The sequence below is a fragment of the Bombina bombina genome, chromosome 3 (genome assembly GCF_027579735.1).
Source record: "Bombina bombina isolate aBomBom1 chromosome 3, aBomBom1.pri, whole genome shotgun sequence".
NCBI lineage: Eukaryota > Metazoa > Chordata > Amphibia > Anura > Bombinatoridae > Bombina > Bombina bombina.
In genome coordinates this window covers 1,062,958,217-1,062,975,727 of record NC_069501.1, presented here as the reverse complement: position 1 = coordinate 1,062,975,727, position 17,511 = coordinate 1,062,958,217, and the positions used below count along the sequence as shown (strand labels likewise).

Sequence of the window (17,511 nt, the reverse complement as noted above, 5' to 3'; positions counted from 1 at the left end):
ATTTAGAATAGGGTAGGGCATTTTTTTATTTTGGGGGTCTTTGTTATTTTATTAGGGGGCTTAGAGTAGGTGTAATTAGTTTAACATTGTAATATTTTTCTAATGTTTGTAAATATTTTTTTATTTTTTGTAACTTAGTTCTTTTTTATTTATTTTTTTATTGATAGTGTAGTGTTAGGTTTAATTGTAGATAATTGTAGGCATTTTATTTAATTAATTTATTGATAGTGTAGTGTTAGGTTTAATTGTAACTTAGGTTAGGATTTATTTTACAGGTAATTTTGTAATTATTTTAACTAGGTAACTATTAAATAGTTATTAACTATTTAATAGCTATTCTACCTGGTTAATATAATTACAAAGTTGCCTGTAAAATAAATATTAATCCTAAAATAGCTACAATATAATTATAATTTATATTGTAGCTATATTAGGGTTTATTTTACAGGTAAGTATTTATCTTTAAATAGGAATAATTTATTTAATAAGAGTTAATTTATTTCGTTAGATTTAAATTATATTTAAGTTAGGGGGTGTTAGGGTTAGAGTTAGACTTAGCTTTAGGGGTTAATACATTTATTATAGTAGCGGTGTGGTCCGGTCGGCAGATTAGGGGTTAATTATTGTAGGTAGGTGGAGGCGACGTTGGGGGCGGCAGATTAGGGGTTAATAAATATAATATAGGGGTCGGCTGTGTTAGGGGCAGCAGATTAGGGGTACATAGGGATAATGTAGGTTGCGGCGGTGTACGGAGCGGCAGATTAGGGGTTAAAAAAAATATGCAGGTGTCAGCGATAGCGGGGGCAGCAGATTAGGGGTTAATAAATATAATATAGGGGTCGGCGATGTTGGGTGGGCAGATTAGGGCTTAATAAATATAATATAGGGGTCGGCGGTGTTAGGGGCAGCAGATTAGGGGTACATAGGGATAACGTATCTGGCGGCGGTGTACGGAGCGGCAGATTAGGGGTTAAAAAATTTTAATAGAGTGGCGGCGATGTGGGGGGACCTCGGTTTAGGGGTACATAGGTAGTTTATGGGTGTTAGTGTACTTTAGAGCACAGTAGTTAAGAGCTTTATAAACCGGCGTTAGCCCAGAAAGCTCTTAACTACTGACTTTTTTCTGCGGCTGGAGTTTTGTCGTTAGATTTCTAACGCTCACTTCAGCCAAGACTCTAAATACCGGCGTTAAAAAGATTCCATTGAAAAGATAGGATACGCAAATGGCGTAGGGGGATCTGCGGTATGGAAAAGTCGCGGCTGCAAAGTGAGCGTTAGACCCTTTCCTGACTGACTCCAAATACCAGCCGGCGGTAAAAACCAGCGTTAGGAGCCTCTAACGCTGGTTTTGACGGCTACTGCCCAACTCTAAATCTAGGCCTCAGTTTGCTCTGCGTAAAGGGCTCAATTTATTAAACAAGGGCGGACAGGTGTGTACATATTCGCCTCTGGCGGAAGCAATCCACTGGCGGAATTCAGCATTGCACACGAGTGCTATTTTACTGTAAGCTTGCGTGCAGTCCCTCCCCCTGCCCGCGCATAGCCAATCACAGGCAGGCAGGAGCTCTCAATCTCCCTGGTCGGACGAGACCGGGGAGATTAAAATTCTCCACCTAGGAAGTGAGAAGGTTAGCGAAGCAGCTGTCTCATTAGAACCTGCAGTCGTAGAGAAGGCTTGATAAATCAGCAAGCGCTACCCAGGTGCTAAAACAAAAACGGGCTGACTCCTAAGCGTACATTCCTGCTTTTCAAATAAAGATACCAAGAGAACAAAGAAAAATTGATAATAGGAGTAAATTAGAAAGATGCTTAAAATTGCCTGCTCTATCTGAATAAAGAGAGAAACACATTTCGTTTCATATCCCTTTAAAGTGTTTACTGTCCCTTTAAATAGAAATGTAATTAGGCAAGCAGCTGAGCTATTTGTAAATGCTTCCGCAGGTAAAATTGATCATTGGGGACACAAAAACAATTTTAAATTACAATGCCCCTTTAAATTAAAGGGAACAAAATAATTAAAGTATAATCCAGTTGTTTTACTATACATAATTAAACATTTTATAATACCACCACAAATTGTATAATGTCCCCTTAAAAATTGCTGAAATCACACTTTTCAATTGTTAAACATGTACACAACTAAGCCATCAGAATGTTAATTTATGTTTACATTTAAAAGTTTAGATATTAAAGGGACAGGAAACCCCCCCAAAAATATTTCATGATTCAGATAGGACATACAATTTTAAATAACTTTCAATTTACTTCTATTATATAATTTGCTTTATTATTTAGGTATCCTTTGTTAAAAATCATTGCTAGGTAGGCTCAGCACCTGGGTGCTATTTGCTGATTGGTGGCTGCACAATGTATATGTTTAGCATTGGCTGCATATATACATTTTCTTCCATTTAGTCGTAGTTGTAAACCCCTGAAAAAAAGTTTCTTCTAAGCTGTCCCATAGTTAACCGATCCATGTGCTAAAAAGCCAGAGTGACTTTTTGTAATGTACAAGCAATTTGGACAACTTCTTTTAAATAGGTGATTACGATTCTAATAAATTAGAATATCACAGGAAAGGATGCTAAGACACCCAACAGTTAAATAAGTTTTCGCGTGGACATCTCTAATACAATGTTATGGATGCAGTTTATATGAAGCATGGTCTGTGTAAAGCAGTTCTAGTTGTACATATGTAATTTATCAGTCTTATCTATTAAGCTATATGTAAGTTTGTGTAGCTAGTTATACGGGTGTTTGTACACAGCTGTAACTAACCCTGTGTGTGCACTAATATACACTATAAGTATAACAAAACACTGCATGATCTACTGTTACGATGCAGCAGTGAGTGTATAACGTTGTCCGCATGTGGCTGTGTTTAGTTCGTGCATCACACAACAGCCCCTGTACTGCCTGTATAGCAATGTGAGTGTTTGCCCGCCCAGAGGGAGGGTCCGGCTGGTAGCTCCCAGCACTGTTACACACGGGTGCTGCTGTGTGAGCTGCTTGAGTGCTGCTGTGCTGTGGCGTGTCATGTAATGTGTCCTGTATGGGCTGTGCAGGGAGCTGTGCGCTGGGAGGACAGAAAGCTGGACATACCAGGAGGACCATGCATCTGACTGAGGTGTGTGCACTGGGTGGGTTTATAAAACGAGTCCAAAACAACAACAGTAGTGGTCTTTACATCCTAATACTGGTAAAACTCTTAGTCTAGAGACTATAGCATTGGTACCCAATGGGTTAACCCTTAAGTATGTGAAGGGTACTTGTAATAATGAAAAACAAGTGTGGCTGTCATTGCTAAATCTATTTTTGTCTGCTTTAGATTTTAGAAAAAAAATTCCACTGTATATGTGTAATATATGCAGTTGTCAATGTCATACATTTATAGAATGTAGAGAAAGCGTTGTGCTGACTGACAGGCTCATGATATGACGTCATGATGCTTTATTACAGTGTGGTGTGTATTCCTGTCCCTGGTCGTTTTGCTCTTTCTGACTTGGATCATTTAGAGCGCTATGGGTCGATCTATTGCTGTCTCTTATTAGTTACAGTTAATTAGAGCAGCTGGGCATTGCTGACATGCTTAGCGATATATAGTGAAGTTACATACTTATCTGCTGGCCTGAGACCTAGTTAATATTAATAATATGCCCTATTCAGTAGTAGAAGGATCTTTGTGGTTAACTTCAATAGAAAGTTCTCAACTTTGTGAATACAGCCCTTTGTGTATGTAGAAGAGCCGTACAAATTGATTATGTAATGGAATGAAGTCAATGTACCACTATATTAGAGTTCAAACATTTTAATTACCTTATATATGTTCTTGGTATAAAACTTGTGTTATAAATATGATGTCTGGTCTGTTGGATTTCAAAGAAATATGTGAAATAGATTTTAGGAGGAAATGCCATTTAAAATTCTGTATCTCAAACCAGTGGGGCACATGATCTGGGGAACCCTACAAAATCTACTGGAGGCACCTCCTGCGTGTGTTGTTCCATATTACTGGTATGAGGCAGGCTGCTCCCCTAGCTAGGCACATGTTCAGTAATACTGAGAGAAGAGAATAAATAGGGTTCCCATATGATTCAATCTCATTTTGTACATCAAAAAAAGAAAAAAGTAAAACACACATAACTCATTATCAGATATTATCATGTACAGAGGTGGAAAGATATATCACTGTGGTTTCATAGAGACATTTTGTTTTTCTAGTATTCTCAATGTTAAATATGTGAAAGTCTGGGATCTGGGACTAGTGAACTAAAGGAATTACCCAGTCCCTACCATATCTAGATCCCTGGGCTGTAACTGAGCATACCTCCCCTGCTGAAAGGCTGTTCCACTTAACTACTATATTTATTGTAACTGAAACATTTTCGCATTTCTTTTGTATCTACATTTTTCCAGCTTCAAATATTTTAACATTCTCTTAAATAAAATGTTTCTGTATTTATTATGTTAAAAATATGTCACGGCTTCCATCAAATAATTAGATGTGCTCAAAAGGTTTATTGGCATCAGTAGAGTACGTTCCCTAATGTTGTATTTATACTGTGAGCTCAAGCAACATAAAGCCAGATTACAAGTGGTGCTGTACATGGTTTTTTCACTTTCACGTTAACTTCAGGACTTCAGATATTGTAACCTTGTTGACTTCTCCTCCCATAGACTTCAATGGAGCGCACTGAATTAAAAACCTAACCGTTATCGCTCACGCACTAACCGACACGAATTAGACCTACAGTGCTAAAGCTGAAGGCAGTTATGAATATTTCACATTCCAATGTTCTTCACAAAGAAGAAAATGTTTTATATACGTGTGTGTGTATTTATATATATATATTATTATCAGGTATTTGTAGAGCGTCAACAGATTCCGCAGTGCAGTAAACATAGTCGGTATACAGGATAACTTTTGTAGGGATCAAATGGGTAGAGGGCCCTGCCTAGAGTTTCACTGTTGTAGTCAGCTCTTATGAAGGCGATCTACAAACAGCTGGGCTCATAGGCTTACATTCTAAGGGGTTCAAGGGGAAAGCAATGGAGTTAGGAAAGGTTAGTGTAGGTTGTATGCATCCCTGAATAGTAGAGTCTTTAGGGAGTGCTTGAAGCTGTTAAAACTAGGTGAGAGTCTTGTGGAGCGAGGCAGGGAGTTACACAAGATGGGGGCCAGTTTGGAGAAGTCCTGTAAACGGGAATGTGAGGAAGTAACAAGAGAGGAGAAGATCGTGAGCAGAGCGAAGGGGACGGGAGGGAGAGTATCTGGAGACAAGGTCTGAGATGTAGGGGGGAGCAGTGCAGTTGAGGGCTTTGTGTGTGAGAATGAGAATTTTGTGTTTAATCCTAGAGGCAAGAGGAAGCCAGTGAAGGGATTGGCAGAGAGGTGCAGCAGATGAAGAGCGAGGTGTAAGGAAGATGATATATATATATATATATATAAAGAGGCTGCTTCCGGGAGGTAAATCGCCATAGAACAAGCTACTGAGCTGTTGTTCGTTCCCGGTAGAGCGCTTCTCTCTTCATATGCAAATTAATATGACCCTGGGGAAGTCTCCCTATGGGTGATGGGGGAAGCCAGACGTGGACTCCTTGCCCAGTGTGCTTAGAGGAATTTGGCTGCACCTCACTGATGGGGCCCATAGGAGGCCGAAACGATTGTCTGGGGTTGTCATGTTCCTTGTTCAGCGGAGAATTGCCTGGCATTTCGGGGCTGGACTGACCTTACTTGGCTGGATCAGACTGATATACTTTGGGATAGTTTTCCTCTGTGAAAAGCACACTGGTCTAAAAGAGGCTGCTTCTGGGTGGTAAATCGCCATAGAACAAGCTACTGAGCTGTTGTTCGTTCCTGGCAGAGCGCTTCTCTCTTTGTATGCAAATATATATATATATTTCATTTTTTTGTAAAATATATATATCTATACCTACATTACACTGAATTTAAAATACTAAGAACATTTTCTTCTAACTCTAGCCACCAATCAGCACGCGCTACCCAAGTACTGAACCTAAAATGGGCTGACTCTTAAGCTAACATTCTTGCTTTTTAAAAAAAAAAAAAAAAAAAAATACCATGAGAACGAAGATCTATCTATGTATCTATGTTTATAGCCCTTTCCAGTCAAATTCCTTGTCATATACCTTTCAACCCTTATCATTTTTTAATTTTTTTTTTTTTTATGAATAATTTTATTTGGATATTGTATATATGAGTGAAACACTTTATTCTAATGTACTTCTTTTGTGATTGGTGCAACTTTTTTTTTTAACCCTTACACTTTACGCTAGGTCTTATTTCGCACAAACTTGACACACGCTAATTTAGTTTGCGCTCAAGCAAGTTAGTGCAGTCGTGATATTGGTTTCTGTGCCACTTGTATCTAGCCCATAGTTTGCTAACAAGCATAGTATTGAAAGAAATTTTTCAATGCCGAGTCCATTTAAAAGGCTTTTTTAGCCATTTTTAAACATTTGATTGGTGCTTGTGTATGTAACTGGTGCATGGGTGTTGAATGTTAGACATTTCCCATGCACAGTGCACTGAGCATACTTAACCTACATCCTCCTTGTTAGCTCAGAGATTGGTACCAGGCATAGGCACATGGGGCCAAAGTTGGCATAAACAAAAAGGCTAAAGCAGCCATTTTTAACACTGTGTTGTAGAAGCTGCTGCTGCTACTGTATGGTAGTGCACTGGGGCTAAACAACCTGAACATGCTGCTAATGATTATGTCCCATTAATTGAAAAATATGCACTTCCATGTAATCAAACATCAGAGTATAAATTCTCAGGTAATTGCCACATACATAAAAACCCAAATACATCTATATATCGGATCAAGCTTAAAGGGACACTGAACCCAAATTTTTCCTTTCATGATTCAGATAGAGCATGTTCTTTTAAGCAACTTTCTAATTTACTCCTATTGTTTTTCTTCAGTCTCTTGCTATCTTCATTTGAAAAGCAAGAATGTAAGTTTAGAAGCCGTCCCATTTTTGGTTCATAACCTGGGTTGTTCTTTCTGATTGGTGGCTAAATGCACCCACCAATTAAAAAGTGCTGTCCAGAGGTCTGAACCAAAAATTGTCTGGCTCTTTAGCTTAGATGCCTTCGTTTTTAAATAAAGATAACAAGAGAACAAAGAAAAAATAATAATAGGAGTAAATTAGAAAGATGCTTTCAATTGCATGCTCTATCTGAATCATGAAAGAAAAAAATTGGGTTTCGTACCCCTTTAAGGGAACAGGAGTATGTACCAGTTACAGGTATAAGTCTCTGCATTTGTGACTTGTTAGCGTTGGTTGGAAATGTTAGACATCAAATGAAAGGAACTGAAGAGCCCCATTGTTGTTGTATCCCAGACTTTAGGATTTGCCAACCCTTCTTTAATCTCTAGAATGCAAACCGTAACACAGTATCTTCCTTTGTAGCAATTGCACTTTTAAAGGGACATAAAATTAAGAAAAGAAGCAGTAACTAGTGATTGGCTGATCTAGCTGTATACTTTTGTTGATGGGTTATTTATAAGATCGACAGACAAAGCAATAATTTCCAAATAATTTAATAGTATTTTCCACAATAGAGTATGTGTGTATACATGCTGTTAAAGGGTTGCTCCAGCCAAATCTTAATTCCTACACCAGTGAATTTTAGTTTTAGAATAGAAGCATATTTACATTATATTTGCATTAGAAAAAGACATCTAGTAAAAGTTATCACTGTTTTAAGAGCTTTTATTGGTCTTGTGCATGTGAAACATATCTAAATATGCTTCATGTGACAGTATTTTTAAGTGTCTGCTTAGACAGGCGGCAGTGCATTCTGTTGTGTTGGTGATAACTCAATTTGCATGATAGATATCACTGTCAGATCTCTGATTACAATTCTGGTTAATGAAGAATATTTAGATTTGTGTCTCATGCTCATGCACAATAATAGCTTGTACTATAAAATATGTTTGCTTATACCAACTATACTGACAAAAAATGCTTCTATTGAAAAGTGAAGTGCATTGATGTGGATTTCAAGTTTGGCTGGAATGTCCCTTTAATGGACACTTGAAAAAGACATAAATGTTTTCAGCTGTAATGGAAAATCTAAACATTTCCATGGAAACATCCTTCATGTTTCCAAAGTGAGTATTGCTCCATCACTAGCCCAGGACATTAAGTGACTGGGTGAAATTCAGTGTTTCTAGAAAATTCACAAAATGTCTATGTAGTAACGGGGTGTAACCTGAATACTGTGTTGTGATATTTTGTTTCCTGGTGGGGCAGCATCAGCTGATGATGTAGCATAGTTATAAATAATTTCAAAAGCTATACACACTGTTTTGGTAAACTTGATATGGTCTCTTTACCAACATAATAAATCAGTAGTCAAATTCCATAGCAGGTTTGTTCATCCTATTCACATAGGGACTAACTAGTATTTTATTTCTGCTAAAAGGCTGATTAACTGATTTTCTAAGTACTGATAATAGAAACTAAAATTATATCATTATGTTTACACAGGCAGCCTAGCTTTCTGCCTTGTTACATTATATATCTGTTACTATACAAACCCAGATGTTGAGTTTATTATCCAGCTTTTTGTCTCTTGCATTAGGAGTACATATTTGCTGCTTGATGGGGAATTCTAAAATAAAAAAAAAAAATCAAGAGTACTGAAAAATCTGGCAGAATGTGATTTCAGTGTTCTGTATAAATATTCTGTACATATGCAAACAGCGTATTCCCTGTAGGCCATTTTCATGTTACTCATTGGGCTTTTCCCACTTCCTTGATGTCAGAATAAAACATTCATGATTCAGATAGAACATGCAATTTTAAACAGCTTTGCAATTTACTTCTATTATCTAATAGATAATTATCTAGGAGCTGCAATGACAAAACTGAGAGTTAAATGCTAATGTTTTTTGGCTGCACATATATGCCTCTTGTCATTGTGTCACCTGATGTGTTCAGCTAGCTCCCAGCAGTGCATTGCTGCTCCTTCAACAAAGGATACAGAGAATGAAGCAACCTTGGTAATAGAAATAAACATGGAGTTTGAATACTGATTCTCTAGTCACATGTAACAAACATGCATTTGCCACTGAAACATCAAAAATTAAAATAAAAAAAGTAAAACTAAACATTGCAGACCAACACCAAATCTATGCTCAAATCTTACTGTTGCTCTCTTAAAGAAACAAATAGAAAGTGCAATTTTGTTAAAACTTTTAATTTTTAAACAAATACATTTCTTTTATTATTGTTTAACCCCTCAGTGCAAATCAAACAAACAAACAAGCAAACACACAAAAAAATAGAACATTAGTATATGTTTCATGGTTGTTTTGTAACTAAATGTGTTTAACATAAATTTAACATACTCTAATTTGTTATCTTGTATAGCAATTCACACAGTGAAATTTGTTTGAATTTTGGGGATTTTGACCTGAATAGTACACACACACATATTTCTGAGTGACTAGACCACTGAATTGCAACCAGAAGTCTTGGTCTATAAAAATATCCAGTGAGGAATAATCCCTCTAACTCACATTATTTTATGGAGGTGATGATTATAAACAAATGGGCTCCATAGGATAGCAGATTGATTGGATATGTTTTTGACTCTAGAGAGATCTCTCCATTCTTATTGACTCTGGGCCAGTATTTATCAACCTACATCACAAAGACAAGTTGACTTTGGAATAATTAATACAACCCTTATTAGTTGGGAAGCAAAAAAAATTAGTTTACTCTAGTTTTAGTAATATTTCTTAAAACTTTATCATACACTATATAAAAAAGACGTGCATGATATACTGTATATTGCTGATTTGATTGTAATCCTGAAATATAAAAAAAAACTGCACTCTATTTGGAAAAATATTGACATTGTCCTGTGTTCAGATATATTTAATTTTTTTTATTTGTCATTTTTATTCCGCTTTATTGCTGTAGTCCAGTCATTGGGTATCGTTGGACTTTTATAATTAGAACAGGAATAGACTCAAAAAAGTTTACTCTCTGTGCTTGGAACAGTGTCACTGAATGTGAGTCTATTTGTGTAACGCCCCCTGTCATGTTATTAGTACTAATTTGGAAAAGGGGTGAAACCTCCAGTTTCTACTAGTGATGTGATACTAATGATGCTGTAGCTAGCACCATGTACAGTGACTTAACATAAGCAGCTTCACATCATTCTACATAAAACATAACCCTGTCTAAGCTTCCTGTCTCTTTTATATAAACACTGGGGGATGGGAGATTTGAGTCGAGGACAAAGGCTGCCATAGTTTTCTCAGATTGGATTTGCTCTATCTGGTGAGTAGCACCTAACAGTACAGGTTCACCCACTCATAAATTGTATGCTTGGATGTATAATTGCATATGAAAAAAAACTAAACAGTTATTATGGGACCCTTATACCTGATAACCCCAATCTATCAGTTGTGTTCTTTTTATGACTATAATATTGCATTATTAGTAGAAAGTAGAAAGGGTTAATGTAGCTTTTGTTTCAAGTTGTGATAAAGTAGATGATACCAAAATGAAACATTGTCAGCCTTTATTTGTAAAGCTGATCATTTTTACAAAAGATCGCCAATGACAAAGCACAGCTATGAGGACAGAGATAATGGCCTCATGAACAAAACCTCGTCGGCATGGAGAGGAATCACGCAAAGTCTCTGTATCACATAAATAACACTACATAGCAACATAAATATTTCTCAAGATACAATTTTTGATTGTAAAATTTTTTTTTAAGGGCCTCGCCGTACCAATGAGACGTCTTAGATCATCTCACATGAGCAGTGAGGTTTTGAATATCAGTCCCAAAGTGGGAGGGGTACACTAATTATGAATATTTATGTAGTCTACATTTTTTTATTTATTTATAAGGGAACAGTAAATAGTATTATTTTTTTGCATTGCTGCAATGAACATAGGTGGTGAGTTTGACATTTTTTGAATGCAATACGACATTGTAGTTAAACTCCACCTAAAAGTTGCTTTATTTGGAGTAGCCCAAACGGAAAGTTACTGGAGTAGACAAGGCTATTGACGATTATTATGTTATCAAAATTTCCATTGTTTTGCAGTTCCTTATCTGATAATTTCGGCTGAAGCCAGTTAGTGACAGATATGTGGCAGGGTAATGCTTGAGAAGCCTGCCATGTGCCTTTCCAGTTGTCAGAATTGCAAAGTGGACAAAATAAATAATATTGTTTTATAACACCTTATTAAACATTTAGATTAAAGTTTCACATTGTTTACTGTCCCTTTAAGGGTCACAACGATATGCAATTGCTAATGTTTGTGCTTGTGCACACAAGGCCCATAAACTAACTGGGCTCTTAGACCTAGTCCAGTAGGTTATACATCTCAAGCAAAAGCATTGGAAAGTAGCTTCTTTATGGTTATAATGATCTTTTATTAAATCTGAACAATTTTAAAACAGAATAACAGTTTGCTGAAATCGGTTTCCAATGATTAAACTTCACTCACCGCTATCCTTAGTCGGAGGAGCCAATCTGGACTTGTGTGTGGAAATAAGATTTGCCACTCTCATTGTGTTGCAAAATCTCAATTGTTTGTCTTCTGCAGAGAAATTAAGATTTCGGATGGCCATGGATTACACTAGTATTGTACAGTATATTAGGTTATATCACTCTGCTATGGGTTACACCTAATATACAGTACATAATACTAGTCTAATACACAGTACATCCCACCAAACACATACCGAATTTTCGAATCGAACCGAACCGAATCCAGCCGAATTTATTCGAATCCGAATGAATCCGAAATGAATTAATTAAAAAATTTCCGAATTCGAATCGATCCGAACCGAAATTCGAAAACATCCGACTTGATCCGAACCGAAACAAATTTTTCGGCCATGCACAAGTCTAGTTTTCATAGAAAGTAAAGAGATAGTAAACCCATTTTTTTTTCTTTTTCATGATTCCGATAGAGTATGCAATTTACTAATTTACTCCTATTATCAAATTTACTTTGTTCTCTTGGTATCTTTATTTGAAAAAGTAGGAATGTAAGCTTAGCAGCCAGCCCATTTTTGATTCAGAAGCCTGGGTAGCGCTTGCTGATTGGTGGCTACATTTAGCTACCAATCAGCAAGTACTACCCAGGTGTTGAACCAAAAAGATACCAAGAGAATAAAGAAAAATTGATAATAGGAGTAAATTAGAAAGTTGCTTAAAATTGCATGCTGTATCTGAATCATGAAAGAAAAAAATTGGGTTTAGTGTCCCTTTAAAAGAACCAAAAGAGATATAGCTAAAGCCAACATGTAGGCTAATACAGTCATTTCGGAGTATGGTGGGGCGTTGTTGGAACCCTGGAAAGTTTTGTACATCAGTTAAATGGGGCCTTTGGTCATAATACATTTCTGTTAACTTCTTTAATACATTTCTACACAGTGACGCTGGTTGCATTACTGCAATGTTGCACAAATATCTTTGATACAAAAGAGACATTGTTTCTATCTTTATTTTCTGTTGCTGTTTATTAAAGGGTTTTAAATAAGATAAGTGTAAAATTTCAGTTTAGTTATGTTCTTTATATATATATATATATATATATATATATATATATATATATATATATATATGTGACTTGTGCTGAGCAAACATGACATTGAAATATTAGCCAAAAATATGCTATTTATATGCAGAACATTTTTTACTTTACTTTTATGCTTGTGAAAGAATAATTGGCACACTGTGTGTGACAGGGTGAGTGTAAATTATTATTATTATTATTATTATCGGTTATTTGTAGAGCGCCAACAGATTCCGCAGCGCTATAAACAAAGGGGGAGTACAACAAAACAATTATAGGGTAGAGGGCCCTGCCAAAAGTTGCACTGTTGTAGTCAGCTCTTAAGAAGGTGATCTACAAACAGCTGGACTTTTAGGCTTACATGCTAAGAGGGTTCAGGGGATTGCAGTGGAGCAGAGGAACTGGTAATAGGAAAGTTCAGCGTAGGTTGTATGCGTCCCTGAACAGTAGAGTCTTTAGGGAGCACTTGAAGCTTTTAAAACTAGAAGAGAGTCTTGTGGAGCGAGGCAGAGAGTTCCACAAGATGGGAGCCAGTCTGGAGAAATCCTGTAAACGGGAGTGTGATGAGGTGACAAGAGAGGAGGAGAGTAGGAGGTCGTGAGCAGAGCGAAGGGGACTGGAGGGAGAGTATCTGGAGACAAGGTCTGAGATTTAGGGGAGAGCAGTGCAGTTGAGGGCTTTGTATGTAAGAGTGAGAGTTTTGTGTTTCTGGAGGCAAGAGGAAGCCAGTGAAGGGATTGGCAGAAAGGCGCAGCAGATGAAGAGCGACGTGTAAGGAAGATGAGCCTGGCAGAGGCATTCATTATGGATTGTAAAGGAGCTAGGCGGCAGGTGGGGAGACCAGAGAGGACAGAGTTGCAGTAATCAAGGCGGGAAAGAATGAGAGAGTGGATTAAAATCTTAGTTGTGTCTTGTGTAAGGAAGTGTCTAATTTTAGAGATGTTTTTAAGGTGGAAGTGGCAGGCTGTAGCCAAGGACTGAATGTGAGGAGTGAAGGAAAGATCTGAGTCAAATGTGACCCCGAGACATCGGGCATGCGGGGTAGGGGTAATGATGGAGTTGTCGACAGTTATAGAGATATTGGGGGTGGAGATTTTGGAAGAAGGGGGGAAAATGAGGAGCTCAGTTTTGGAGAGATTTAGCTTGAGGTAGTGAGAGGACATCCAGGAAGAGATGTGAGAAAGACAGTTAGTGACACGGGTTAGCAAGGAAGGAGATAGTTCTGGTGAGAAAAGTAGATTTGGGTGTCATCGGCATACAAATGATATTGGAAACCGTGGGACTTAATAAGGGAACCTAGTGATGACGTATAGATTGAGAAGAGAAGGGGACAGAGGACAGAGCCTTGCGGTACTCCGACAGAAAGTGGTGACGGGGCAGAGGAGGCCCCAGAGAAGGCTACACTGAAGGTACGGTTTGACAGGTAGGAAGAGAGCCACGAAAGGGCTGTGTCACAGATGCAGAAGGATTGGAGGTTTTGGAGCAAAAGAGGGTGGTCGACAGTGCCAAAGGCTGCGGACAGATCAAGGAGGATAAGCAGAGAGAAGTGGCCTTTTGATTTAGCTGTAAGTAGGTCGTTGGTGACCTTAACAATAGCTGTCTCTGTGGAGTGATAGGGGCGAAATCCAGATTGCAGCGGGTCAAGAAGGGAGTTTAACGTAAGGAAATGGGATAGGCGTGCATATACTAGTTTTTCGAGAAGCTTTGAAGCAAGAGGGAGGAGGGAAATTGGGCGGTAGTTGGATGGGGAGGTAGGATCAAGGGAAGGTTTTTTGAGGATAGGTGTGACCAGTGCATGTTTCATTGATGAGGGAAATGTACCAGTGCTGAGGAAGAGGTTGAAAATGTGTGTTAGTATAGGGGTAAGGGTAGCAGAGAGAGAGGGGAGCAGCTGTGAGGGGATAGGGTCAAGGGGACAGGTAGTGAGGCGAGAGCGCAGTATAAGTGCTGAAACTTCGTCCTCAGTAACAGGGGAGAATGAACTAAGTTTCAGGTTATGAGGGTTGTGGTTGAGTGAGAGTATTTGAGGGGGGGGAGAGAATGGAATTGTGTTGAGAGCTGATTTCATGTCTGATGGAATCAATTTTGTTAATGAAGTGACTGGCAAAGTCTTGAGCTGACAGAGAAGTTGTATTAGGAAGTGGGGGAGGGCGGACGAGAGTATTGAAAGTGGAGAACAGACATTTTTTGGGTTTGAAGAAAGATTAGAGATAAGAGTAGAGAAGTAGTGTTGCTTGTGGAGATTAAGGGCAGAGTAGTAGGAGTTCAAGATAAATTTGTAATGAAGAAAATCAGCTGAATTCCGTGATTTTCTCCAATGTCGTTCAGCAGTACGGGAACATCTGCGTAGGTACCGTGTCAGAGGAGTATGCCAGGGCTGGGGATGAGTGTGTGATTTCCTAGCAGTGGCAAGAGGGGCGAGATTGTCAAGGACGGATATAAGGGTGGAATTATAGTGGCAGATAGATTGTTCAGGGCAGGAAAAGGAGGAGAAGGATGAGAGGAGCGGTTGAAGAGAATTAGCAAGTTGTTGCTGATCTAAAGACCTAATGCTTCTGTGAAGTTTGGTGTGAGGAGTAGAAGGTGGGAGAGTTGTAGGAACGGATGATATGTTGCAGGTAAGGAGATGGTGGTCAGAAAGAGGAAAAGGGGAGTTTGAGAAGTTTGAGAGAGTGCATCGATAGCTAAAGATCAGGTCAAGGGAGTGACCGTCTTTGTGAGTGGGAGAATCAGTCCATTGTGACAGACCGAAAGAGGAAGTGAGTTGCAGAAGTTGTTTAGCAGATGAGGCAGTGGGATTGTTAAGGGGGATGTTGAAGTCGCCAAGAATGAGGGCAGGGGTGTCTGAGGAAAGGAAATAAGGAAGCCAGGCAGCAAAGTGATCTAAAAATTGAGTTGGGGAGCCAGGGGGGCGGTATATGACTGCAACACGTATAGAGAGGGGAGAGAATAACGAATCATGTGTGCTTCAAATGAAGAAAATGTGAGTGAAGAGAAGGGCTGAATTTGTTGGAAGGTGCACCGACAGGAAAGTAAAATACCGACACCACCTCCTTGTCTATTGCCAGACCTAGGAGTGTGGCTGAAATGGAGACCCCCATGTGACAGTGCAGCAGTGGATGTTGTGTCTGAAGTAGAGAGCCAGGTTTCTGTAAGAGCCAGAAGGTTAAGAGAGTGGGAGATAAAGAGATCATGGATAGAAGTTAACTTGTTGCAAACAGAGCGAGAGTTCCAGAGTGCACAAGTGAAGGGGGAGGGGATTTTAGATGTAAGAGGAATGCGATTAAGGTTACCAGAGTTTAGTTTATGAAGTCTAATGAAAGGCACACAAGGATGTGAAAGGTTAGGAGGTTGTGAGGGACCAGGATTAGGGGAGATGTCTCCAGCAGCTAGTATGAGCAAGAGGGAGAGTGACATGAGAAGCAGATTTGCAGTAATGAGACTGTTGTTTAACTGAAGTGCAGGGGGGAGAGAGAGTATTTAGGAATAAGTAGAGTTCATGAGTCCAAAAGTAAGGTGAGTATAAGAGAGATGGGCTAATGAACAGTGCAGGTGGACAGGGAGAAGGAGTAAGTGAGTAATGTAGTTTGTTATAGAGACAAGAGGTAGCAAAAAGGAGTATGAAGATATTGAGCATTATTATGAAAGTGGGAACCAAGTAAACACATAAGACACAGTGTTACAGCAGCACTTGCAAAAGGATACAATGAGATACACAAAACACAGTATTACAAGAGTACTTGCCTTGTGTCTTGCCCCATCCTTGTCCAATTCTTGTATAATTCTTAAAAATTGATGCCTCACTTATAAAATGTTCACTTAATTCTTGTATAATTCTTAAAAATTGATGCCTCACTTATAAAATGTTTACTTAATTCTTGTATAATTCTTAAAAATTGATGCCTCACTTATAAAATGTTCACTTAATTCTTGTATAATTCTTAAAAATTGATGCCTCACTTATAAAATGTTCACTTTGAAAATGTGAACATATGCTATTGTTAAAAAGTACACAGCCCTGTAAGCAGTGCACCCCTGTGCAGTGCACATCCCCTAACCAGTCTGCAATATATACAGGTAGGGCAGTCAGCTGAGTCCACTAAATTTACTTAATTGCTAATCAAAGACAGTTGGTAAGGCCAATTGGAATGTTAGAATCTGGTCAGGGTGAGATGAGTTAAGTAAACAGACAATAAAATTTGGAGGGGGTTAAAACTGTGACTTAAGAAAACTATACATTTTAGAGTTATAGCAAGTATTGATAAGGAGTGAGCATCACATGGCAATTAACTAGACATTAGAATTGAGACATTGGGAAAAATCATTACAAAAAATGCAGGACTTAATTTTAACAGCCTAAATTCAATTGCTCAATATACATATACACAGGGAGACTTGGAGTAAAATGACAGAAAAGCAGGGAATGGCAGGATTTCAATGCAGGGCCTTAATTCACGTACCAAAAAGAGAGACTTGGTGTAAAATGACAGAAAAGCAGGGAATGGCAGGATTTCAATGCAGGGCCTTAATTCACGTACCAAAAAGAGAGACTTGGTGTAAAATGACAGAAAAGCAGTAATGACTATTCATGGTCCTCCCTGCAGCATGTATACAGTAATTGTCCAGGAAAACATGGCTGAGGTGGCAACCCTAGCTGGCAGAGATGACTGCAACATATTGAGTAGCAGTGCTTTTAAACCTATCTGGTAGTCAAAGGATTAAATGTGTACTTTTTTTTTTAATGAAATTTTCAGTTAGGATATATATTGCTCTGTAGCGTATAAAATTATTTTTGTATGCTATTAAATACTGCTTTGCAATAGGTTTTCATAAAATATCTAAACATGCTATTTTGTTGGCAACATTTACAAGTAAAATTACATTAACAATGGTCAGGCCCCCCGGGGCTTGCATAAGGCAGAC

The 17,511-nt window shown here is 38.3% G+C and overlaps 1 protein-coding gene across 1 annotated transcript in view; it reads left to right on the top strand.

Moving 5' to 3' along the window:
* The first annotated feature begins 2,981 nt into the window (after positions 1-2,981).
* TNS2 (tensin 2) overlaps positions 2,982-17,511 on the top strand; it is a 382,090-nt gene continuing 367,560 nt past the window's right edge. The window contains exon 1 of the mRNA XM_053708325.1: positions 2,982-3,127. Coding sequence (XP_053564300.1) covers positions 3,053-3,127 — 75 coding nt within the window. The 5' untranslated portion in view covers positions 2,982-3,052. The remainder of the gene's footprint in view (positions 3,128-17,511) is intronic.